Source organism: Clarias gariepinus, chromosome 4, assembly GCF_024256425.1.
Source record: "Clarias gariepinus isolate MV-2021 ecotype Netherlands chromosome 4, CGAR_prim_01v2, whole genome shotgun sequence".
Lineage (NCBI taxonomy): Eukaryota > Metazoa > Chordata > Actinopteri > Siluriformes > Clariidae > Clarias > Clarias gariepinus.
Genome location: NC_071103.1, coordinates 3,262,493 through 3,286,945, shown reverse-complemented (window position 1 = coordinate 3,286,945; position 24,453 = coordinate 3,262,493). Strand labels below are relative to the sequence as shown.

At 37.7% G+C, this 24,453-nt stretch overlaps 2 protein-coding genes across 5 annotated transcripts in view; both read left to right on the top strand.

The window, feature by feature from the left end:
* Nucleotides 1-1,206: 1,206 nt before the first annotated feature.
* Nucleotides 1,207-18,884, top strand: mapre2 (microtubule-associated protein, RP/EB family, member 2). Of its 2 annotated transcripts, none has more exons than XM_053494629.1 (7): nucleotides 1,207-1,286; nucleotides 11,411-11,538; nucleotides 13,356-13,501; nucleotides 13,598-13,814; nucleotides 14,019-14,167; nucleotides 14,947-15,105; nucleotides 16,130-18,884. In XM_053494629.1, exons 2-7 carry the CDS (start codon nucleotides 11,418-11,420, stop codon nucleotides 16,205-16,207), a joined length of 870 nt encoding a protein of 289 aa, XP_053350604.1. In that variant the 5' UTR covers nucleotides 1,207-1,286; nucleotides 11,411-11,417; the 3' UTR covers nucleotides 16,208-18,884. The 2 variants fall into 2 exon arrangements, with proteins under 2 accessions (XP_053350604.1, XP_053350603.1); XM_053494628.1 differs by lacking the exon at nucleotides 1,207-1,286 and adding an exon at nucleotides 7,136-7,417.
* Nucleotides 18,885-19,118: 234 nt separating this feature from the next.
* Nucleotides 19,119-24,453, top strand: part of spidr (scaffold protein involved in DNA repair) — a 36,407-nt gene continuing 31,072 nt past the window's right edge. For 2 of the 3 annotated variants that reach the window (XM_053495270.1, XM_053495269.1), the window contains exons 1-5: nucleotides 19,119-19,267; nucleotides 21,668-21,811; nucleotides 21,912-21,975; nucleotides 22,144-22,299; nucleotides 23,552-23,628. In XM_053495270.1, the coding sequence (XP_053351245.1) occupies nucleotides 19,250-19,267; nucleotides 21,668-21,811; nucleotides 21,912-21,975; nucleotides 22,144-22,299; nucleotides 23,552-23,628 (459 nt within the window). In that variant the 5' untranslated portion in view covers nucleotides 19,119-19,249. Of the gene's footprint in view, nucleotides 19,268-19,710; nucleotides 19,727-21,667; nucleotides 21,812-21,911; nucleotides 21,976-22,143; nucleotides 22,300-23,551; nucleotides 23,629-24,453 lie in introns of those variants that run through there. The other variant, XM_053495271.1, reaches the window with a different exon arrangement.

The window sequence follows — 24,453 nt, the reverse complement described above, 5'->3', positions numbered from 1 at the left end:
TGCATGAGCTGATTTCCAGATTGCGCAGATTATGTTTCGCCTAATTTACATTTTTTATTTTCTTCTCTGTAGTCAAAGAATCTTTTGTTATTTAGGATGTTAAAGTCCATCAAGATTTTATCAGTCATCTCATACAGTATAATGAGTACGTGATAACGTGAGCCAGATAATTTTGCTGACATTTGTTTCATTTATTCAAAAAAATTTTGGAAAATAGTGGTATCTCTAGGTTATGTTCATGCGTATAAAACAGATGCGTAGCTGTGAGATATGCAAATGTACCTGAATTTTAAAATCTTCAGTTTGGAATATATAAATGTTGATTAGCTATTTATCGAAATGTTTGTCAACATTATTAGTACTGGCTGTTTGATCCTACTAGTATATAGCAAAAGGACTGCGTAACACCTTTTGTCACTACACTGACGGACTGATTTACGCTTTCTCTATGCAGCATTTGTAGAATTCTTTTTTTTTTTTTGTAAACCGTTACAAGAGTTGTAAATGTCGTCTGTTCAGGTTTTTCATGTTAAAATTTAGTCAATATTTTATCGGGGTCATCTCGTACTTCATTCAGTGTAACAAGTAACTCAAAGTTAGAAAATAAACCAAGAAAACGTTAAAACAAGCTAGCTTTGCTTGTTTGAGGGGGGGGGGGGGAATCAACATGATGCATAGTTCAGACAGGTCTGAGTGACACCTGATCGCTACAGACTTCAAGAATAAATGTATGATTTGTGGTTCCCTTGGGAAGCTCTGTTTTTATCATTTTTTTTAATTCTTTTTTTCAATTTTTTAGGTAAAGTTTAGTTCCTGTTAACATCAGCAGGTGTCAGTTTCCGTTTTCTGACATTCACTGTTTAAAAGTGTTGATGCTTTACAGTTTGATTTCTAAAGATTTTTAGTCTAAAAACATTAAACTCTGTAGGATGTTAGTAAACTAGTGAATTTAAAAAATCCAACATGTGGTTCCTTAATAACTTTCTGAGGTGAGAGGAGTAAAAGACTCCATCATGTCCTCTTCAGGGTGTTTTGTGTCCTAGTTCCGTCTCTTCTTCACCCTGTCGTTGTTGTTTTCCCCGTTACAGCACGACCTGCTCCGGGCTGCTGCCTTTCTTTCTTTCTTTTTTTTCTTTCTTTCTTTCTTTCTTCTTTTATTTCTTCCTCGCTTCAGGGTGGACAGGGTGCGGCTTAATGACGTCACCCGGCGGAGTAATGAGACAGAAGACAGGAGGCGGGGATTAAACGGAAGCGGCTGAAGCGTGGGTCCGGTTCGGAGTTAACGGGTGAGTCGAGTTTGGATCACGGTGTCGCTCGTGTCTCTGGTGTAAAAAGAAAAAAAATGTATAACAACTTAACTTGTGTGTGTTGGACCAAAAATCTCTCTCTATATAATTAATTATATACGTCCGGAAGTACGGCAGCGCGCGCGCAGCTTTGAGTGTCCTCGCTAGCTCGGTTAGCTGCCAGCAGTTTCACACCGAGTCCCCGCCGGTCCTTTACTAATAAAACCACCGCGTCTCTCTCCACACACTCATCTACTCATTAAATTATCAGTTATCATTTTAATAACAAAGGGAAAAAAAGTGTTCTGTTTTGTTGTTTGCTTCATTTAACTTGACAATGTTAGCCTGATGGCTAGTTAGCTTTGTTTGCTCTGTACAGTATTTTTTGTCTTGTGTGTTTGTGTGAGTGAAGAGAAATGAATTAACCCCAAGTTCACATAAACTTAACACAACTAACCTCCTGGTTTTGTTTCTCATTCATGAAATGTGTGTTATTTTTTATTTTTGTAGCACAAGGGGTTAAAAAAAAAAAAGAAACAAAAAGCCATAGTAACCTTGTTGAAGGGTTGATGGAAGTGAAGGGGGAAAAAAAATCAATAAGGCTGTTGAACCACAAAGGGCGCTTGAACAGAGTGGCACCGAGTCCCTGAATATTCAGTCACAACCGCTGTAGAACCGTACACATGTTCAGGGGGGGGTCGTGAGATCCAAACTAGATAACATGAAACAGATAATCGTGCTGTTGGAGTAAAAACTAATCAAGTGATGTGATGGAGCGGAGCTGCGTAGGGTTTTAGTACTTTTATAGCAACGCAGCTGGTCATCCGTTATAATTGTTCACTCATTAAAGAACAACACTGGTTAGTTATGTGATTTAATTTTTGAAAGCTGTTTATCGATATATACCATAATTTAGTTTTCAAAAAAATTGAAAACGGCCTTTCTCTCAGTAAACACTTCTTTTTCACATATTTTAAGTGTCATGTTAGTGAGAAACCACAAGAAGCTGAAACACACAACTTTAAAGCTCAGACCGTTACAGCATTGATGCTACAAGCCTTTTTTTTTTCTGTTCGTAATCGTAGCCCGTTCCTTATAACCTTAGTTTTCTCACTTAAAAAAAAAAACAAGCACAGCATTTAAATTAAACAATACTTTAAACACACGAGTTTAACATTTAACCGAACCGCGCATTTCTCTATCATCCGCCATAATTATTATTTCTAAACAAACTAGGCAAATAATTCATTCCTACCAAATGGGACGACAATGTGTAAATAGTACAGAGCGCTATTCTGTAGGATTATAAAGAAACCAACATTTTATCGCCTTAAAAACCTAAATCTAACAGCAAAGAGATTGGTGTAAGCGTGTGTTATGACTGGGTTTGAGTTTGAAGAAAAAGACTAATTGGAGGCTTTTAATGTGTGCGATTTTTGATGATAAAATGCCATGGATATGTGTTTCTAATGGGTCACTCAGGAGCATCTGCACTCGATACAGAATCAGTTATATCTGAGGCTGATTGGCCGATCAACAGGTTTATCTTTACAATAAACACAAACGTAATTTTTATTTTTTTTAAATGGGTAAAAACGCGATTCATAACTGAATTGATTCCCCCCCCATGTCTAATAAATGACAAAATGTGGTGGTATAAAAAGAATAAAGCACTTTGAAATGTGCTGTTATCCTGTATACAGGAGACTTGGGGCATGAGGCAGTGTACACTCTGGATAGAGTGCCAATCCATTGCAGGGCACACACACGAACATTAGTCATTCTAATGTTTGCGTCTTAGTTCCAGTAAAACAAAATAGTAACAGGAATTCTAATGTTGCGGGCATTTTGGGGAACGCCAGTTAGCCTAATCTGCATGTCTTTGGACTGTGGGAGGAAACCGGAGTACCCGGAGGAAACCCACCAAGCACAGAGAGAACATGCAAACTCCAAGCACACAGAGACCCGAGGCGGGAATCGAACCTGGCTGGGAATCTGTTGTGTTTTAATAGATATTTTGAATAAAATCTGTGCTTTGAAATGAAAGAGGTCAATGTATTACAACTGCACAGGGCGGGTATAGAAGGTTCCAGAATAAGATCCTTTATTGGAAATTTTCATTGTATATTGCATTCAGAAAGTGTAATTCTTCATCAATACCTTATCCAATGTCGTCTGTTACTTGGGATAGTGAAACATGGGTTAAAAATGAGACATTAGACTTTTGTTGCTGTGAATTCACTTAAATTGATCTTTGTCACTTGGCCAAATTAATTACTCTGAAAAAATGCAAGTATGCAATTTCAAAGATTTGTGTAGATATCCAGAAATCGGTGGAGTAAAGACACAAACTGCCTACCTATTGTAAGGTGATTTACACTTCAGGTATAAATATATCATTTTATTCATCCCAATATGGGTTTAGTATTTTGCTGATGAGGTAAATTAGGTGCCTTAAAAGCAGCGCTACGGTACTTAGAGTCGAGCTCGTCTCCAGTTTCCACATTAGACCGGCTTTAGCCCACGCCGTACGTAAGGTTAATGCGACTACACTTGATACGAGCATCTGTCTAATAGAATAACTGTGTTACATACATCCTTGGACCGCAGTGCTGTTGAATTCTGGATTCTGATTGGTCAGAAGGTGTGTTAGTCTTTTAGCAAGTTAGTCTTTTAAAACAGCTGTGCAGCTGTTAATCACACACACATATATATATATATTCACCCATGCTAATGCTATATAATTTCTATAGTAAGAATTAACACTTTTACGTGGAATGCTTGACAATCTAAAGCTACTAATAAAAAACAACAGATTTTTAAAAAGTGCTTTGTATTGTAACAATTTCTCTTAGGAGAGTGTTTTATGTGCCTGTTTTTTTATTTCAAATCAGTTCACATTATTGCAAACCTACAACTGTTAAATGTGTAGAGTCTGGCGCTGAAGAAAAAAGTGACAGTTGAACAATCAACACATTAAACAGTAGATCAATGTTTATTAGCTACTTTAAGTAGTTTTTAATACTTTAAATCCTGTATGAAATTTAGTTGCTTGCGACAAACCTAACAACAAACATTAGTGCTAATTAAATTAGTTGAAAATTGCATCATGCAAAAATTGAGGACAAAAGATTTAGTAAAAACAAATGAAACCATAAACAGATAATAAGAACAATGTGTTCATTAGAACTGTTATCAAACCGCTGTGGTATAGAGAACCAAAATGCTTCAGGACTGCACTCTGGGCCTACACTATATGGCCAAATGTATGTGGACACTCGACCAGTTACACTCGTACAGAGGAACGTCTGCATACGAATTTAATCTGTTTCACAGGCGATTTCTTAAAGCGAAATTGTCTCAAGACAAAACACATTGTCCCATAGGAAATGATGTAAATGCATATAATCCGTTCCAGCCACCCAAAATATTACTAATAGTCCCAATTTCCAATACTATAATCATATTTTTGCATATAAAAACAAACAAAACATTTAGAAATGACATGTAAATGAAGTACCATATGAAATAAACAGACAATAGACCTCCATTCTTCAGAGAAGACTTTCCACTAGATTTTGTAGCATAGTTGTGCGTATTTGTGGGATCTCTCCAGTTCCAGTTTACCTCAAATGTTGTTCAGTGGGATTGGGTTCAGTCGGAGCTTCATGCCGAACACGCCGTCTCTTCATGGAGCTTGCTTCGTGGACGTTGGTCATTCTAATGTTTGCGTCTTAGTTTCAGTAAAACAAAATAGTAACACTGCACCAAACATAGACATTCTATACACAATTGTAGGCTTCCAAATTTGTAACGACTGTTTTGGGAAAGAACTGCATACGAGTCTAATAAACAGGTCTCCAGATACTTTGGGCTATACGAGACCCATTTGAGGGAGGAGGTCTGAATCACAAGGTGGTTTATCCCTATGCTGTTCAGCCCTCACCCGCTGATGCATTGAAAAACAGAACATTTAACATGCATTGCGCTTCTCATGTCTGGTTTTATTTACCTCATCATTAAGGCATTTTCCAATCTTAAAACAGGCATGAACATGATGCATTGAAGCAGTCACTTTAAGTTCCTTTACCTGATGTGGATCTCACGGTCTGGTTCACGTGAGCCCTAAGAAACCAAGTTCACTTTTCTGGACCAATCCCAGATTTAAAAAAACAACTAAATAACAAACAGCCTTTTATATTTCCTTATACATCCTATATTCTTCGGAAGAAAACGTGGTGTTGCTTATACTTAACTCCTAGAGGTTAACTGCAGCTCTGCCTGCGAACATCCACCTAATGATTATCTGGTAATCAAATGAAGATATAATATTATCTCTCAGTATGACACAAAAGTTGACGATAATGTTGCCTACTATTAAATTAACTGAGGGACACCTGTGACGCACACATCGGCAGCAGGCCGAACAGAATTGCATACTAGAGGTTACTTGTGGCTCCTCCCTGTGAATGGAGTGTGTGGTCAACTCTCTGCCGCTCCTCACGCTGCTCCAACGTCCCAGCAGCCCTTACTATATGCCTGTTGTATGCATCGCAGTCTGCTCCATGGTTTCAGCAGCTATAAGCTCGCCCTGACGTACCTGTTTTTGCCACTGTTACATACAGTGAGGAACGCCTCTGACACGCCTGTGACTGAACCACCTGGGCTAAGACACAAAGCTGCGAACAGAATTTCTGTACAATAGTACCTCGCACATGAATTAAATCCATCCGGGAGGCGAGTTCTTGCATTGTCTCATTTATAAATGATATAAATGCAGATAATCCGTTCCACACACCCAAATATATTATCAATTTCCAACACTTTCAATTCATTTTTGCATACAAAAAACGAATTTTTTTTTGGAAAAGACATGTAAATAAGGTTTCTTGGTTCAACTTGTTTTAAAAACCAAACTGAAAGCAAAACCCTTTTCTTCTTGCTACCGTCCTTGATGACATTCTTGGGACCCCATGGTGCTATGTCTTCACTCTTCAATCTTGTTCAAAATGCAAAGAAAAATCCCACAAAAAAAATAAAACTCTACGCTTGGCTTTCTACTAATGCAAACAAGTTTTGAATGTCTCCCAGGCATACGTGCAACTTAGCCGGCGTTTGATTTGGCTCGGTTTGTTCGCTTGTGCACTGGCGAGGCAAATTCCTTGGAAAATTTAAGCTCTTAAGGGGAAAATTTGTCGAGCGGGGTGTTCGTCTGCCGAGGTACCACGGTATGTGTGTGTATATAAGAGTTAATCAGGGAGCATTGGTGGTAGTTTTCTCACCTGGCATGCGGAAGGCCCAGGTTTAATTTCCACCCAATGCCCAGACCACAGCCGTGCCGGTCCCAAGCCGAGATAAAAACGGGAGGGTTGCGTCAGTAAGGGCATCCCTCCAGCGGAAGTCCTGTGCCAAAGCTGTGTGCAGATCGGGTGGCACACTGTGGCTGCAAAGGGAGCAGCTGAATTACAAATATATATATTCATTTCCTTTTATTAAAAAAGTTAACTTATAGCAGACTAAAATGCTCGGTCCTACCGCAAGCTTTACGGTGAAAGAGGAATAAAACACATCAAAACGAGCCATAATTTAAAAAGTGGTTAACTTCGCACCCTCTAGTGGCTGTATGGAGTATTGCTTTGAATGAGCACTGCAGTCAGAAAACATTCTCTATTTATTTATTTATTTATTTTTAAAATTACTACAACGTAATAACAGAAAAAAAATCCCGAATATAATATTAATATAAATTTTATAATTTGACACATGATCTTACCGCTCCTTAAAGATAATTTGTATTTGGTTCATCATCGCGATTAAACGAAATCACGACATGCATAGTCACGTGGGGTGTCGCTAGGGGTGACGTCACAGCCGAGCTGAGCGCGAGACCCGCCTTAGAAACAAGCAAAAAATTATTATTATTCCTCGTTGTTCTTGTTTTTATTATTATTTTTATTCTATTAGTTTTTTCCCGAGAACGGTTCTAGATTTGTTTTGTCCCAGACCCAAATGCCAGGTCCCACTCAAGCACTGTCCCCGAACGGAGAGAATAATAACGACATCATTCAGGACAATGGAACCAACATCATCCCTTACAGAAAGAACACAGTGCGGGGAGAGCGCGCGTACAGGTAAACACGCAAACACAAGCAACAACAGCGACCGTTAAAGCCGTTATTTTAAAAGAAGAAAAAAAAAAACATTTAAATTCCACTGCGGCTCAACGGCAAACGCGCGCGCATTGTCGGTTCCTCTTTATCGCTGCGTTTGGAATTTGCTCGAACATTTTCTGTGTTAGGATGCACCTTTTACAGGACGCGTTTAAATCTGCGGTAGATATGAAAAATCTCCAAAAATGTGTCATGCGGTGTTAAAACAGGACACGGAGAGGCCCGAGTGTGTCTCTTGTGTGTCTGTGTATGTGTGTGTGACAGAGACACTAATGACACGTTAATATATATATATTTAAATGAGACATAGTAATCTAAGTAAAAAAAAAAAACCCAATATTTATTTATTCCTAACACGTTATTCATGCTCATATAATTTCATTTTTATAGACGTATTCCCATTTTGCTCAACTTCCCACCTATATTCCGAGACCTCCCGCTTCCTGAGATATAATTGGCCGCTCCTATGCGGCGTCCTCTCTTTTAATTGGTCGAGCCGTCGCTGTGCCGCTTTGTAGCAAATCCCAGATTAGGAGGCGGGGTTTGTCGAAAACGGGTAGTGGTACTGATTTGCAAAAAAAGGCTAACCTATACCGGGCTTTAATGATTTTCGTGCAGGTTTATGATTAACTTTTTGATTGAATTAACACTTAGCTGTTGCGTAATAAGTGTAAAAAAAAAAAAAAAAAAAAAGTCATTAAAACATTATTTTAAAAACACGAAGCATCTCCTTTAAGTCTGACTGAAATTAGATTTTTTTTTTCTCGGACGTTTATTACACATATATAACAATCTGTTTAAAGATTAAAGGCATCCTATTGCTGAATATACATTTGTTTTCTGATGGTTAAACCTTATAAGCATAATTAAATATCACTTTCGTGAATGTTTTTTCAGAGCTTCATTATTATAATGATTATTTTTTATTTAAAATACTAGAGACTTGAAAAAATGAACTGAAAAAGTGAGATGCATTTCATTTCATCTTTTTTTTTCCCTGAGCAAAAGGTCACGTGTTGTGCACATATTTAAGCTAGTCTAGTCTATTAGTCTAACTCTAAAAGTAATCATAGCTTTTTAAAAATTATTATTATTATTATTAGATCCAAAAATATACTCATTTAAAGCGTATCGTTATCCCAGAAATATATTACAAATTGATGCATGTTTTTTTCTTCTTTTTTTTTTTTTCAAAATTTGTACCATTTTCCAGTTGTTGTGAAATTGAAAAGTAAGTGAAATACTTAAATACTTTAGTTGGACCAATGTAAGGTAGAAGTCAGGGATTTTACGTATACGGACATTACCCTCTCCGCAATACAGCGTAGTTTGAAGAAATTTTCTTTGTGGAATTTACATATGAAACACCCACAGACTTACTTTTCTTACATACAGTATGAGTAAAAAAAACTAGCTTAAATTAGATGTATTTCTGTATTAATTCAATTTCTCTTTCATTTATATAGCAATTTTAACAAAGGTCATTGTTGCAAAGCAGCTGTGTATATATAAACACACACACATACACACACATTGAACTGAAAAAGTATCTGCCTCTTCTATTTATTTGTAGATTCGACACACCTATATGTTTCAGATCATTAAACAAATTGTAATATTATTCAATGATAACCTGAGTAAATACAAAATGCTGATTTAATTTATTAAGGGAGAAAAAACTATACGAAATGACTCGGTAACTCCTTCCAGACTGATACATGTCGATTACTTTACTTGTCATCTGTTTCTGGCATGATGTGAGATAATTAGGTGTGCTTGACTTTGTCAGACAGGTTCTATTTAACTGATTTCTTGGTTCAACCTGTCTGGCAGTAATCAGGCCTAGGTGTGGCAGGTGATATTAAACTCGGCTTTCCAAAATTCATAGTTCATGATTTAGCAAGTGGGGGTAATGACCTTTCCACATTGGGCCAAGTAGGTTTGGACACCTCGTTTCTCTTCATGAATTCAGTCATCATTTAAAAATCATTTAAGCATGACAAATATGCAAAAAAAAAATTAAATCAGGAAGGGGCAAGTACTTTTTTCACTGCACTATATATATATATATATATATATATATATATATATATATATATATATATATATATATATATATATATAGGCACCCAGGATTAAGTGGTATAGATGATGAGTGAGTGAGAAAAAGTCCGCACCTTGGGGCCATTCTCATATCACATCTATCGCATGTGTAATTGCGTTATTTTAAATGGAGGTGAGCGACACTCGCGCTCGTGTGTTTTTCCTGTGCGTCGCCATGCAGCACGCTGCTCGTGGTTACTTAGCAACAAAAGACGCCACGGGAGTGCAAGCTCGCCAGCGCTTTGGAAAGATAGAGAAAGAGATGCGGCTGGTGTTTTATACACTTCTAAAGACTTGACTTGTGAACAGCCCCCAAGGCCTCGTGTAACTTTTACTTCAAAATCATTTTATTACAGTGTCCTTAAAGGGCAGTTTGTTTAATTGTTTTTTTTCCCCGCATCAAAACAAATGCACTGCTCATTGAGTTTGTTTAGGCATGAAAAATCAGTCCATTTCTTTTAAAACACCTATAAACTTTGTAATGATAAAAGTTGGAGCTGTTTAGGTTCACAAGCAAGGATAACAGTGCCATTACTTTTGCACTAACTTTTGAATCTTGAGTGACACTTGAGTCTAAGTTGCTTAAATAAAAGTTAGATTTGGCTTTTTTTTTTTTCAAGCGTCTGATTGCAGTCAAACAGTGGCATTTTTTGCCTCTCAGCCTGAATGTATTTTGTGTCAGACTGTTTACATGTGAAATTCTGCTACTTGTAAGTTTAATGCAAGTTTAATAATGGTCACTTACTTATCACCACTCGTTCTGGATCTTGAATACATATCATATATATATATATATATATATATATATATATATATATATATATATGATATTAGTTTAAAAAATGTGAAGAAATGTTTAACTTAAAATTACCGGCATGACATCAGGAAGAAACCTCCAGAGGAACCAGACTCAACATGGAACTTATCATAATACATGATACATGTATGAGTAAATATCAGATAGATATAACGGGGATTGATCTGCGGTAGTACTGAATGTTAGGAGGCTGGACGTTTAGTATGACATTTATTGATTTAGTTTGATATGGGGTCGATTTACTTTATTGAAGGCTCAGGTACAAAACTGTTTGTGGGAATTTCAGTCCTGAGCTTTTAAGGGACTGCAGTCATACTTCATCAGAGAACAGCTGTCTGCATCAGCCGAGGAACAAGACCGTCTTCATGTTCAAATGCAACCGTCCCCAGTCTACAAGCAGATTACACAGGGCTCCAAAAAGAGAAACAGGGCACCAGACAGGTCCGGAGGGCAGAAAAAGCCGGGATGACAAACTCAGGAGTGCCGTATGTACACAGAGAGAGAGAGAGAGAGAGAACGGTCAGGTCACAGTCTCATAACAGATGAGGTGAATGTATATTTAGTGCAAAGTGCAATCGCGGACACTGGCAGGACTAACTGGGACAGTATAAGAAGGACAGACAGACATGAGGTGGAACTGGGATGAAAAGCAACCAGTCACTTTACCGTCAACACACTTCATAGGAGTGATCAATGAGAGTGGGGACGACAGCATCTAAACATAACAGTTCACCATAATACTCTACGTCCATGAGTCCCCCAGGTCTGCTCCTTTACCTTTTAAGATCAATACATTTTGTTATTTGCTTCACAGTCTATTTAAAATTGTAGTTATTACACTTATCATTACCTGAAGCTTCTCTTAAGTGATGATACAAGATTTGGGTTTCGGCTACATCACAGTTGTGGTTGGAAGGAGTGTTGTTGTCGTGTTTTTTTTGTTTTGTTTTTTGCCTCTGCAGATTTACAATTATCAGGAAGACGTTTAAAGTCAAAGTACTGAATCCAATTGTGTTTGTGTGTGTTGATCACAGCTGGGGCATGGCGGTCAACGTGTATTCTACCTCAATCACCCAGGAGACTATGAGCAGGCATGACATCACGGCCTGGGTCAATGATCTGCTCAGTCTGAACTACACGAAGGTGGAGCAGCTCTCTTCAGGTAAACTCAGCTGCACCGTACCACCACTCGACACATTCATGATCTCTTCAGCTTCAGCCCGCTGATGTTTTGGTCTCATGTTTTGGTGTTATGAGGAAACCTAGCAGTCATAATATGAGAACATATGGAAGGCTTGTTAAGTGTGTTATTAACGACTAAACAAAATGTACAAACGGATAAACAGTTGTCATGCAGCGATTTCGTGTTTATGTTTTTGACTCTGTGACGTCCGTATGTTTAAACTGGTTTGTGTGCAGTAAGCAAAAGAGATTTCTCTCTCTCTCTCTCTCTCTCTCTCTCTCTCTCAAATCGCTGTGGTGTATGAGGAATAAAACAGTTGGGCTAGGACTCATTCTTATCCCTTAATGATATCGTTCTCGTTTCTATACTTTGATTATCTCATCTTTGTGCTTTAACCCAATTATTCCTCTGTCATAACTATTTTGGTTCTAAGCCTTCCATTGATATCTCATTCCCAAGCTTCAACTATTTCTGTTCCTTGCCTTAAATATATCGTTCCCCACATGTTAACTATTCCATTTCTGTGGTTTAATTATCTCATACCTGTGGTGTATTTTTTTTGTTTTTGTACTTTAACATTCCTACACTTTTTTAACATTCCTACAATTATCACCTTTATTACCTTAATTAGCACTTTCTTATGCTGCAACTATCCCGTTTCTATGCCTTAGTTATCTCATTCCTGCAATTTACCCATCTCTCTTCTCTTTTAATGATATCGTTCCCAAATTTAACTGTCTTGTTTTTGTGCTTCGACAATCTTATCGCTTTGCCTTTATTACCTGATTCTTGTGCTGTAACTATCTGACTTCCTATGCTATCTCATTCCCAGGCTTCAACTATCTTGTCTGCTTACCATCACTCTCATTCCAATGCTTTAACCATCTTGTTCCTGTGCTGTAATGCTCTTGTCCCCAGATATCCACTGTGATGTTTTATTCCATGTCTTTTGTGCTGTAACTGTCTTGTCCCTGTGCCTTCCCATGCTATTTTATTCTCAGGGTTTAACTATCTCCTTCCTCTGCCTTTTTTTATTATCTCATTCTTGTGCTCTAACTAACTTGTTTATGTGCCTACCTATACTATCTCATTATCATACACTTACTATCTCTCTCATTCCCATGCTTTAACTATCTTGTTACTGTGCTGTCGTGGTCTCGATCCAAGACTGTAACTATCTCAGTACAACGCGTTAATGATAACATTTCTATAATATAGTATCTCATTCTCATGTTTTAACTAGGGATGCACCGAAATGAAAATTCTGGGCCGAAAACGAAACCGAAATTTTTGGATGCACTTGGCCGAAAACCGATACCGAAACCGAAAATGGCTTCATTAAAAAACATGTTTAAAATATTTTCTTTTTGTTTGTATTAAAAAAATGTTGCATATTGCAACTTTGCTGTCCTCATCTGAAACTTTGAAGTGCTTCCAAACCGCCGACATACTCCGTGTTTGATGCGTAATGACAGCGCGAACGAGACGGGAGGATGGGAGAGGCGTGGCGACAATTTCGGCTTTTATTTTCGGCGCTTTCTTACGTTTCGGCCGAAACCGATAATGCTATTTCGGCCGAAAATTTTCGGCGGCCGAAATTTCGGTGCATCCCTAGTTTATCTCATTCCTACACCTAATGGTGTTTTCGTGTCGTAATGATCACATGACCACAACTTCACTATTTGTTCATCAGAAAATAATCAACAGTAATTCCGCTCCACACAGAGTGTTATACATGCCTGTGATACTTTTCACGGCGTAGTATTGTTTCGCTAAACTGCTCTCTCGCATTGCAGGCGCTGCTTACTGCCAGTTCATGGACATGCTGTTCCCTGGCTGCATCAGTCTTAAGAAGGTCAAGTTCCAGGCCAAGCTCGAGCACGAGTACATCCACAACTTTAAACTGCTTCAAGCCTCCTTCAAGAGGATGAACGTGGACAAGGTGAGGGAGCCAGCTCAGTCTGGCAAGGCTGTAAATAATCCTAATATTATTATTAATAATAATAATAATAACAAAAACAAACCGCCTCACTTGCAGATAATTCCAGTGGAGAAGCTCGTCAAGGGTCGGTTTCAGGACAACCTGGATTTCATCCAGTGGTTCAAGAAGTTCTTCGACGCCAATTACGACGGTAAGGATTACGACCCGCTGGAGGCGCGACAGGGCCAGGACGCCATTCCTCCACCAGACCCCGGGGAGCAGATCTTCAACCTGCCTAAAAAGGCACCCCATGCAGCCAGCTCTCCTACAGCAGGTCAGTCTTTGTGCCAAGTAAGATTTAATGGTTAATTAACCAACTAACCGGTTTTAAAAGAGAAAACAAAAAACAACAAAAACGGGCCTCCGGGTCTCAAATCGAAACCCCCGCCTGCTGTCATTGACTGACTGCATGTAATAATTTATGAGGTGGAGACTAACAGTGACATCTGCTAACTTTTCTACCAACCATGTGACCCAGGGGCTACTAGATCGGCGAGTTCGACCCCCAAATCGGCCACGTCGACCTCGCGACCCTCTTCTGCCAAAAAGGGCCCCGTAACGACAGCGGCGACCCCGGCCAAGGGCGAGAAGGAGCTGGAGGCTCAAGTAGCGCAGCTTAATGAACAGGTTCACACCGACTATCCCTGGCTCATAACTCCATAATATTGTCACATTTTAATAAATCAATAAAATTGCTTGAATTCATTCACTAATTATCTGACTCTTAAGAGAATAAAACCCTCGGAGGTATGCGGTTATAGGAAATGAATCAAGGAAACTTGGTTATTTTCCCGTCACACCTGGCCCTTGGGGGTTTTGTTCCTTTTATACCACAGCAGTCTGCGCTAACAATGTTTTAATTCGCTAATCTGACAAGGCACGATTATATTTACAGCTCATATTAAATCTATTAGCAGCATGCTTTTATAGGAAAATAATCAATCGCATGAGTGTGTGGTGTGATGCAGCCCAACCGAGAGATGCTTTAGACTACAGTTGTACCTTTAACACCGTGCTTCAAAGTGTTCTATTCCTCTTTTTATGCTACTTAAGAACACAATGTACTTTTTGTCCATTTATATTTACATTTATAGTAACATTACAGGATTATCATAAAGCTAGTAAAGTTATTCCTGAAAAAATAAAAAAGATAAAAGTTATTCTTATTAATGTCACAAGAAAATGTCAAGACTCTGACACTGGAGACTCCTTCCCTAAAAAAATGGAAAACAATTCTTCATACCGATCAGAATTCCATATCGCTGTGGTGTAAATTTTTCCTTTTTGTTTGTAAGTTTTTTTTGCTAGCATGTATTACTTGCATGTATTACAACATTAGCATGTCGTCTCAGACGTTGTCACAAAAACCCCATCCCCTTATTTAGGTTCTCCTTCCCTGTACCTAGATGAACACATTAAAGCTGGCGCTGGAGGGAGCGGAGAAGGAGCGTGACTACTATTTCGGGAAGCTGCGGGAGGTGGAGCTGCTGTGCCAGGAGCAGGGCCAGGATAACGGACCCTTCGTGGAAAGAATTATGGAAGTGCTGTACTCCACAGACGATCAGGTCAGTTCTGTGGCAGTTCCTTTCTTTCTTAGTTTCATCCTTTCATATATTTTTTTTCATTCAGGAATTGTTCTGAAATCACAATTTTTTGTCACTATTGAAGTGTGGAAAGTTCCTGGTATTCAGAGTTGAGTTACACGTCTGTTGTGTATAAATGGTGTTTACAAGCTTCGCTTTGTTTAGATTATCTTTATGTAGTTTAACTTCTACCACTAGTCTGGTCGCTAGATTGTGCTTGAGGAAAAATTAGGGATAGAAAATAAGGACTGAGCACGGAAACTTAGTTCATTTCCTGTCAAATGTAATGTGACGTGACATTAAAGGGGAAAAAAAACATTCCTAAAGTGTGATTTTTCCACTTGTATACTGTTGCGTGATTAGTCTCCAGACTCATTCCTCATCTTTTTTTGTAGAATAGCATTTGATCCAGAGTTTTAGATAATTTAGCAATTTATCGTTTTATACTGTATATTACAGGACAGTTTAATAAAGCCACCATATTAATATCTGGCTACTTTTTTATTTTATTGCCCTGAAATAATATTCAGTTATTTTAGTGACATGTAGCATGACATATAGTCTTTATGTTAAACAGTCCATAAGAATCCTAAATAAGTTGCACAGTTTTTAACTGGGGATTGTTCAAGTCAAACCGGGATTTGTGATTAAAGTTCTTTTGAATGAAGGCGTAAAAGTGTTTGACGTTTACAGAAGACTTCTTACACTGTACGGTGATGAGACTTTTAGACGCAGTAACACATTTGAACGGTGCAAATATTTTTAATCGGAGCTCAGAGCCCACTGCAGTCGCTCCTGTGAATGTTCACTGTCTGATTCTTGAAAATCAAATCGACTGATAACTTGTTGCCAACTTTTACAGGATTGACTCCTCACTGTGAGCGTTAAACTCAACTCTGAATACTGTCTGACTGCAGCCTAGTGCGTGTTAATATTGTATCAGTGCACAGGAATGTTCTGAACAGCAGTGTGTGATGTGTTGCGATGTGTGTGTGTGTTCATCCAGGAGGCTGGAGGAGAAGGAGAACACGAGGCTCTGGCACAGGAAGCGGAAGTCCCTGATGACACACAGGATGAATATTGAATGTCGTCCATACACGCGCGCGCACACACACACACACACGCGCTCCTTTGCCGGTTGTGAATTTTGCTCTTTGTTTTCTGTTAAGATGGCACAAGAGGAAAAATCCAGAAGCCACTTTAAAGATCTTTTTTTTTGGTGGGTATTTTGTGAAATGAAAAATGAAATCTCGTTTCTGTACAAGCCTCCATGTAAAAAAGAAAAAAAAAAAAAACACCACCACCACATACACCGATATAATTTTACCACAGATCTAAGCAAAGTTGTTTCCTGATCTCTGCAGCGCGGTCGTTTGATTTTTAGTTTTTAAAATTATGAAGGTTGTACTTTCAGGCGTTTCTTTTTTTTAATCCGTCACATCAGGACTTCAGGAGCGATGTGCGCGTGGCTCTGTTTGGTCACGATAAGTCTTTTGGGAGATGTACTGGTTTTTTTTTTGGTTTTTTTTGACGCTCCAAAAAAAAAGAAAAAAAAATTTTAAACGGCAAAAGTGCAAGTTGTGCAACGAATCCGCTTGATTTCGACAATGCTAATCTATTCACGCTGTGCTAGAAACGCTTCACGCGCCACGCCTGCCGCTAATGCTAAGCTAACTCCGGACTCATTAAAATGTAATTATTAACGCGTTAATAGATCTCTTAAAAAGTCCTCATGCTAGCAGTTCAACTGTAAGACATCGCTACATTGAAGCCGAGTCAGCGGCAGCCGGTTGCGCCAGTAGAGCGTTTAGCGGAAACGTTTACTATGTTTAAGTTCACACACTACTAAAATATTTTTAATATTTTTACGGTTGCACCAAGTAGCATGATTTTAACATAGTCTTAAGTTATAAAGTAGAAACAAACAGTAAAAATGTAGGTTTATTTAATTATGTTTTATTAGCATTTACTTATTTGATCATAAAGTATTTTACCTCGTCGATTGTAATGACGCAGAGAAACCGATGTGTGCTTTAGCAAAAAGAACAGAGCATTTGATTTAAACGTTTGAACTTAGCTTGCGATTTTCTTAATTATGATCAAGAATGAATTTTTTATTTTTTTTTACGATGAATTAAAGAAGCAAAAGATAAAATCCAGACCATTAGCGCAATTAATCCTTGGAACAATCTGTCCCCTAGTGGTTCGACATTTTTTCAGTTCTCCGTCCACAGTTTTAGTTCCTACCTGCGGTTAGAAAAACACGTATAACGGTTTTGTTATTCAGTGTGATTATAGATGTTGGAAGGAAAATATTAAGCTTAGAGCGACGTAGCAGAGAGAGGGTTGTTGCATCGAGGGTGAGTGTACATGGCTAAGAGAGTTTAGCTAGCTTTGCTAATCGAAGCCGATCACACAGTCGAAAACAGCGAGCTACTTTTGCTACTAGTGTTAATTCAAATAATTCAAATATTTGAGAAGAAAAAAAAAACTGAAAAAAAATGGTAGATAGGCCACGCCCACAAGGGACAAATTACAAATGATACTAAGAATTTTTCGCCACCTAGTGTCCAACTGGTGCAACCGGCTGCAGGAATAAAATCTGCAATAAATCAAATATTTACAATCTTTTTTTTTTTTTTTTCATCAATCGGAACGGTTTTCTACAACACGAGCAGCTTTGTGTCTGTCTGTTCTTGCTTTAGTTATTGGATAGACCATTTCAGTGTATTTGTTTTACAGTATCCTCGCGACACTTTATTTTGTTATTGTCTTTAGAAGCCTGCCACGTTCTGAGAGAAAAAAAAATACAACATTTAACGAATAAGACGTGTATATTGAAGATATTTTAATATAATTTTAAAAGTCCAAGTTTTAGCAGAAGGACGTAACGGTCAGAAACGCAGTGTTCCAAGTGCATCGTATACTGTCTCACGTGAAGATGTTGCATTCAGTTCCACTACAGAACTCCACGGCTCTTTTATTATCGTGTACAATGAAGAGGAATGTAATGTACTGTTAATACCTATAAATAGAACATGTTCTTTTGTTTTATTGTTTGTTTATTATCTCTATTATCTGTATCCGTCATTATGCATTCCCCGAAAGTTGCATGTTTTCATTTTATTTGTGAATAACTTGACCTGCTTTTTACATATTTAATATAAAACAACAAAAAAAAAGTTACGTGTTTTTTTTTTTGTTTGTTTGTTTGTTTTTGTATGTTTAACCTGCTACTTTAAATCTCACAAGAGGTATCAATTTGCCGTAATAAAAACCCGTCACTTTGAAAAGGAAAAGTTTGAGTGTTATTTATTTATTTGTTTGTTTATTTATTCATTTTTAGAATAATGTAGCAAGAGAGAGTGTGGAATTTTTTTGCTTTCTTGTTTTTGGTGGCAAATCTATGAATTTATTTTACATTTATATACAGTATAGTCAAGTTAAAGTAATGTCTAACGATAATCATGTACATCTGTAACTTTTGGTGACTTATTATTGCAACTTTTTGTAAATCTATTTGAAAAAATATTTGATTCTACTGACGAAATTTTTCCGCAGTAAATCATATGTACGTTAAACACGTCAACGCTTCATTTTTAAGCATGTAACTAAACATTTAAGCAATTTAGTTAGCACTTTTAGTTAAATTATGATTATATAACTGCATTTATAGTTATTGTTTTTTTATTATTGAATATTTGATATTCCCATACAATATTGTGATAAATCATATCGTCAAATAAGTACTTTTTTCCTCTCAATAAAACATGAATGTACGTATTTGCTGACTTGTATGTTTGAGTATTTTTTTGTTTTTTATTAGTTTGTGGAAAAAATAAATAAATATATCGTATATGAATGGATTTATATTAATCTAACTTCTAGCGTCACACGGTTGGCTGTTTAGATGGTTGCAATGCACGCATCCTGCCGCTAGGTGTCAGTGCTATGAACCTGCTTTACTGTAGAAGAAGACATTGCGTTTCAGTCCCGCGAAAATCTACCGGTTAGCATTTTGGCTAGCAGGTTCTTCACACAGCGTTAAAGAAATGCTGGTTCTCGAAACATTCACAACTTATTTATCCTTATGGACTAATTAATCGCCCGCTTATATACTTGTGCAATGCCTGCATTTTCAAAGGTAAGAGCGTATTATATTTATCTCATAACACAACACTCGGTGAGGCGCTGCTGCAGGAAAATAATCAGCGTTTCACCATTAAGGCGAGTTTCAGCAGGTCGTGCGGTGTTTCATAACTCTTAATATCACAGCGCGGTCATCAGTTTAATTAATCAACGAGCGACAGATCAATACCAAGGCTTAGGAACCACGTAGTTAAACCGAAAGAGCAAAACACAGTAATAAGGCGGTGGGAACGAGATAACTATGTCCTGGGCTGCTCAGTCACGTGACGGAACATGGCAGTCGAGTCATGTGGATGAGATAGTGATGTCATTGTTATGTGATATGTGGTAAGTTATACTCACGCGCGCAGTAGAAGGTGAGAGAACGAGACCAGTAAGTCGTGCGAATGAGATGATTGACAAGACTGTTCCATTGCCTGCGCAAAAAGTAACGTGAGGGAATGAGATAACCAAGGTTAGTAACTTGGAAACAAGTACGACAAGTTGAGGGAATGAGATAATGAGTAACATTTTTAAGATGTCACAGTGGCTTGGTAAGGCGAAGGAATGAAATCATTCCAGTCATCGGGGTTAAGAGATAATTAGGTCATGGTCACGACTTTTGGTCAACAATGAAAAAGAATGAGATAATTAAGTTATGGGATTGAGATAATTACCAAAACGACTGGTTTGTAGTCATACCTCTGGAGGAACTGGAAGAAACTAAAGGCACAGGGGAAGATAATTCATAAGTCATGCTTGTTTTATGTGTGAGAATGAAATAAAACATACTATGGCCACGGCTTAGTACCACGAGGGAACAAGATAATTAGGTGGCGTGAATGAGGTAATTGATAGGATTGCAGCCATGCTCTTGTAATATGAAGAAATGAGAGAATTAATTTTAAAAATGAGATAATTATGTCATGCTTTTGAGATGTGGATCATCTCAAATAAGTTGTGATCACAGTGTAGTAACAAGGTGAAATGAGACAGTAAGGCGACCCAATGAGACGATTAAAAAGAATATTGATATTTAACCATTCCTTAGTAATTTGAAGGAATGAGATACTTAATTTGTAGGAATGAGATAATTGAGCTATGGCCATAGCTTAGTAACATGCAAAAATTAGACAATTAAGTTGTAGGAATGAGATAATTGACAAAATATTTAAGCTGTCACATTGGCTTATTTATGCGAGAGAACGAAATAATTGAGTTGTTGGGATTGAGACATAACTAGGACATGGGCACATTATGGGAATAGGATGATTAACAAGATGACTGATTTGTAGCCTCGTCTCTCTAACTGAAGCGAACGAGATAGTTGAGTCACAGGGACAAGATACTGAAATTCTGCTTATTTAATGCATGAGGATGAGATAAAATATGTTGTGTCCACGCTAAACAAGATAATTACGTTGTGTGAACGAGGTAGCTATGTAGCTATGTAGCTTTGTACTATGTAGCTATGCCTTTGTACTGTACAGAAATGAGACAATGAATTTCTGGAATGATAATCAAGGTATGGCCATGATTTAGTAAAATCATGGCCAAAATTCATGGAAAATGAGATATAAAAAATAGGAATAGGAGTATTACCTATTAAGAATGAGATAATTAACAAGATAATTAATTTCTTATGACAGCTTGGTAAATAAAGGAAATGTAGTAAAGCCAGGTGGCACGGTGGTATGAATGAGATAATGAATGAGATAATAACCAAGAGAACTAAATAGTACACCACCTTACTTTTATAACATGAATTAATGAGATGATAAATTTGCAGAAACCAGATAACTAAGTTGTGATAAAAGTTGCTTATTAAGGTGTGAGATAGTTGGCTCACAGCTACCACTTACTGCATGCAAGAAAATTAAAAATTCAGTCATAATAATGAGATAAATAACAAGATCAGTCGTAACCAGATACTAAAGTTGTCAGAATGAGATGATTTAAATTTGGACACTACTTCTTTCTCTCTCTCTTTCTCTCTCTCTCTCTCTTTCTCTTCCTCCCTCCCTCTCCCGTTACTATAGAAACAAACACATATTAGAATGGGTGTATTATAGGAAACCAATCATATGAGAAATCAGAATCCATGATTCTACAGCAGTGTGGTATAATGAGAGAGAGAGTGCTGTTGTGCTGATATTCAGTACAACAGCATGGCCTAGAGTGTGATATTGCTTTTATACAACAGTTCCACGAACACCAGTTATCATCAACAGATTACGATTTGTTAATTTCCTTAACCAGTTATTTTTGCTCCGCCAACACACATCCTCCTGTAACTGGCAGACCTAACTGACTGTGACTGGCAGTGCTGGTGAAAGAAAGTGCCTCGCGTCTGTGTCCGCTCCTTTAGTCAGTGTGATGTGATTAAACTGACCATGCTTGTTAAAAATTTCCAAAGCGCAAAAGGAGCACGAGGGGCTTGTCGTTTCCACCGGACGTCAAGGACACGTGGGACAGAAGGGGAACCTGCGAGATGCCGCAAGCCGCCAAGTCGTCATGGGATAGATGCGGGGACAGCTTCTTGGACGTGCCTGTGACCGAGGTGTGGGGAGAGGCGTGTCCGCGCGCAGCTTTTCACTGTTCACTACATCTCTCATCTTTCTGAGATGACTAACAATGCTTGTTGTTGTTGTCGTTTTTAGAAACACGATGCTACAAGACGGACGAGCCTTGTGCTGCGGCAGCTGGCGCAGACGTCACCATCTGGTGAATATGGTCACGCTTTCTCACACTTCTTAAAGAATTCACTTGATCATGTCAAGAGAAGCGTCTGAACGTGATGGTTGCTGATTTTATCAAAACGTCATCGAGTGCTGTTTGGATAAAATTTTTAAGAGTTTTTACTTTTACTTTCCTGTGTCTGTGTTGACTCAGGAGGCGAGGACCCTGTCCACATCGCCTGGACGTCGAGCGAGGACGAGGACGCTGATGATGAGCGCCCACTTAGGCTTCCTTTCGCAGCCGCAAAGGCCACTCGGAGATCCAGAGTGACGCTCAGCAGATACAGCCGCTTCCTGAGCGCAGGAGCAGGTAAAGTCAAAACATATCTCTCGACACGTGTCTGTCGATATTTTTATTATTCGGTCCTGTACAAAAGTCTTGCCCCCCCCCCATATTTCTACATATTAAATGATATAGATTCAATTAAAGAAACAGGAACAAATTTGTTACTGTGACAGGCTTCAAAAAATGAGTTGTTTACCCAACCTCAGAAACAACCTAATTTCCCCTGTTGTCTGTTCCAACTGCTCAGCATTTAAATCAGATCTATTTTTTTTTGTTTTTGCTATTATGATTTGTATGTCGCTGTGTGGATAAACAAACAAACAAACATTTTTTCTGAAAGATAGGAAGCCTGTAAAACTATTTCTCAAGATTACATTAAAATTTCAAGAAAGTTTGGCACTTTGGAAGCAAAATATGAAGTATAATAAATAGGGGGAGGGGGCAAGACTTTTGCACAGTACTGTATGTAAATAAATATTTCCCAATCTTGTATTAATTAACTCAGGGGTTTAAGAATGTCAAGTTCAGTTTGTCTCTGTGTTAGTGTAATAGTCTGTGGAGGTGGTCCCTGTTTGGCCAGCAGTGGAGCTTTCACCCAGTGTTTATTTCCCATGGCCTCCCTCACACTAATCACAGAGTCATGATACTCAACACATAGGAACCCAACACCGGCCTGACTCTCTGATAGCGCAGGCTTTCAGTGATAAAATAATTAAATCTTAATAGTGCTGCACAATTAATCACATGACAAGTGAAATTTCAATACGGTCCTGTGCATTTATTTAATCGCAAAAGGCTATAAGGGTTTATTACGGGTAGCGTACGCGTAGTCTGGAATTTATGAAAAGTTCGTCAATTGTTTAAGTATTTATTTAATTTTAAAATGTTTTTTAGGCAATACATAATAATATGATAGATGTTCAAATTACAATTGTAATATGCGTCGAAATAATCTGATGCAGCCCTAAGTACATAATTTTTAAGGGCGATATGTGTATATATGTATACAGTGCTGTGAAAAGTATTTGCCCCCTTTTTTTTGACACATATGTCACACTTGATTGATATTGTCAAACAATTTTTAATATTAGACAAGAATATAATAAGTAAAAAATATAGCAAAAAATATGCAAATATACAAAAAAATAGTAATAATTAAGAAGGGGCGAATGATTTTTTTTTTACAGCACTGTATGTTTACATTGTTGAAAACGTGTCCAGTGTCCGCTCAAGTGTCCACTCTCTCTCAGCTGTGACGTTTTTGTCTTGTTTATAGACACAGACGAGCTTCCCAGCATCGATTCAGAAAGTGAGCACGAGGATGTTTCTACTTCAAAGGACCAAATTTGTGCGGTGAGTTAAAGTATGGACAAAATACCAGTTTCGTGTTATAGCAAAAACATTTTTATATCGCAAATATATCACTTGTATCGTCATATCTTAACTCTGATTACAAGCACCCAATTAAAGGTTAACATTCTGTACAGTTTAAATTTTTTAAATGTTAACATTTTTATGGAAGAACAACTTTCTTTCTTTTTAAATTGATTTCTGTCGAGACTGAATAAAAAATTTCTTTCTGCTCAGTTTTATTTAAGCAAACCTCAGCATGCAGCATACGTAGGTTGTTCGTAAACCTTTGTATCGATGATGTGCTGCGCATCGTTTACGGGAATAAAACAGTCTAAGATGGTGATGTGGTATCTTTCTGATGTCACTTTAAAAAATGATAGAGCTTTTTTTGATGTGTAGATTACATAACAGTAAAATTCTTTTCTTCTGTCCCGGCTTGTTGTGACGTGCAGGGGGTCAGCAGCGAGACCCCGCCCCTGGAGCGGATTATCAATAACCTGGAGGTTTTTAACCTCTGAGTCGTTACTTTGTGACACCAGATAATCGAACCAAAAATGAACGAACCACAAATTTTATATATATATATATATATATATATATATATATATATATATATATATATATATTTTTTTTTTTTTTTTTTTTTTTTTAGGAGGGGGCGGGGGGGATTTCTCTGACGTAAATGAAAAACGATGTTTCACAAATGAATCAGATTTTTCCTGACATTGCAGAAAGAAAGAAAATACAATCACATCTGGTATTAAGTGTTTTGTTTTTTTATTTTTTTTTATTCCTTCTGGTTTCCACCTCAATGAAAATATTTAA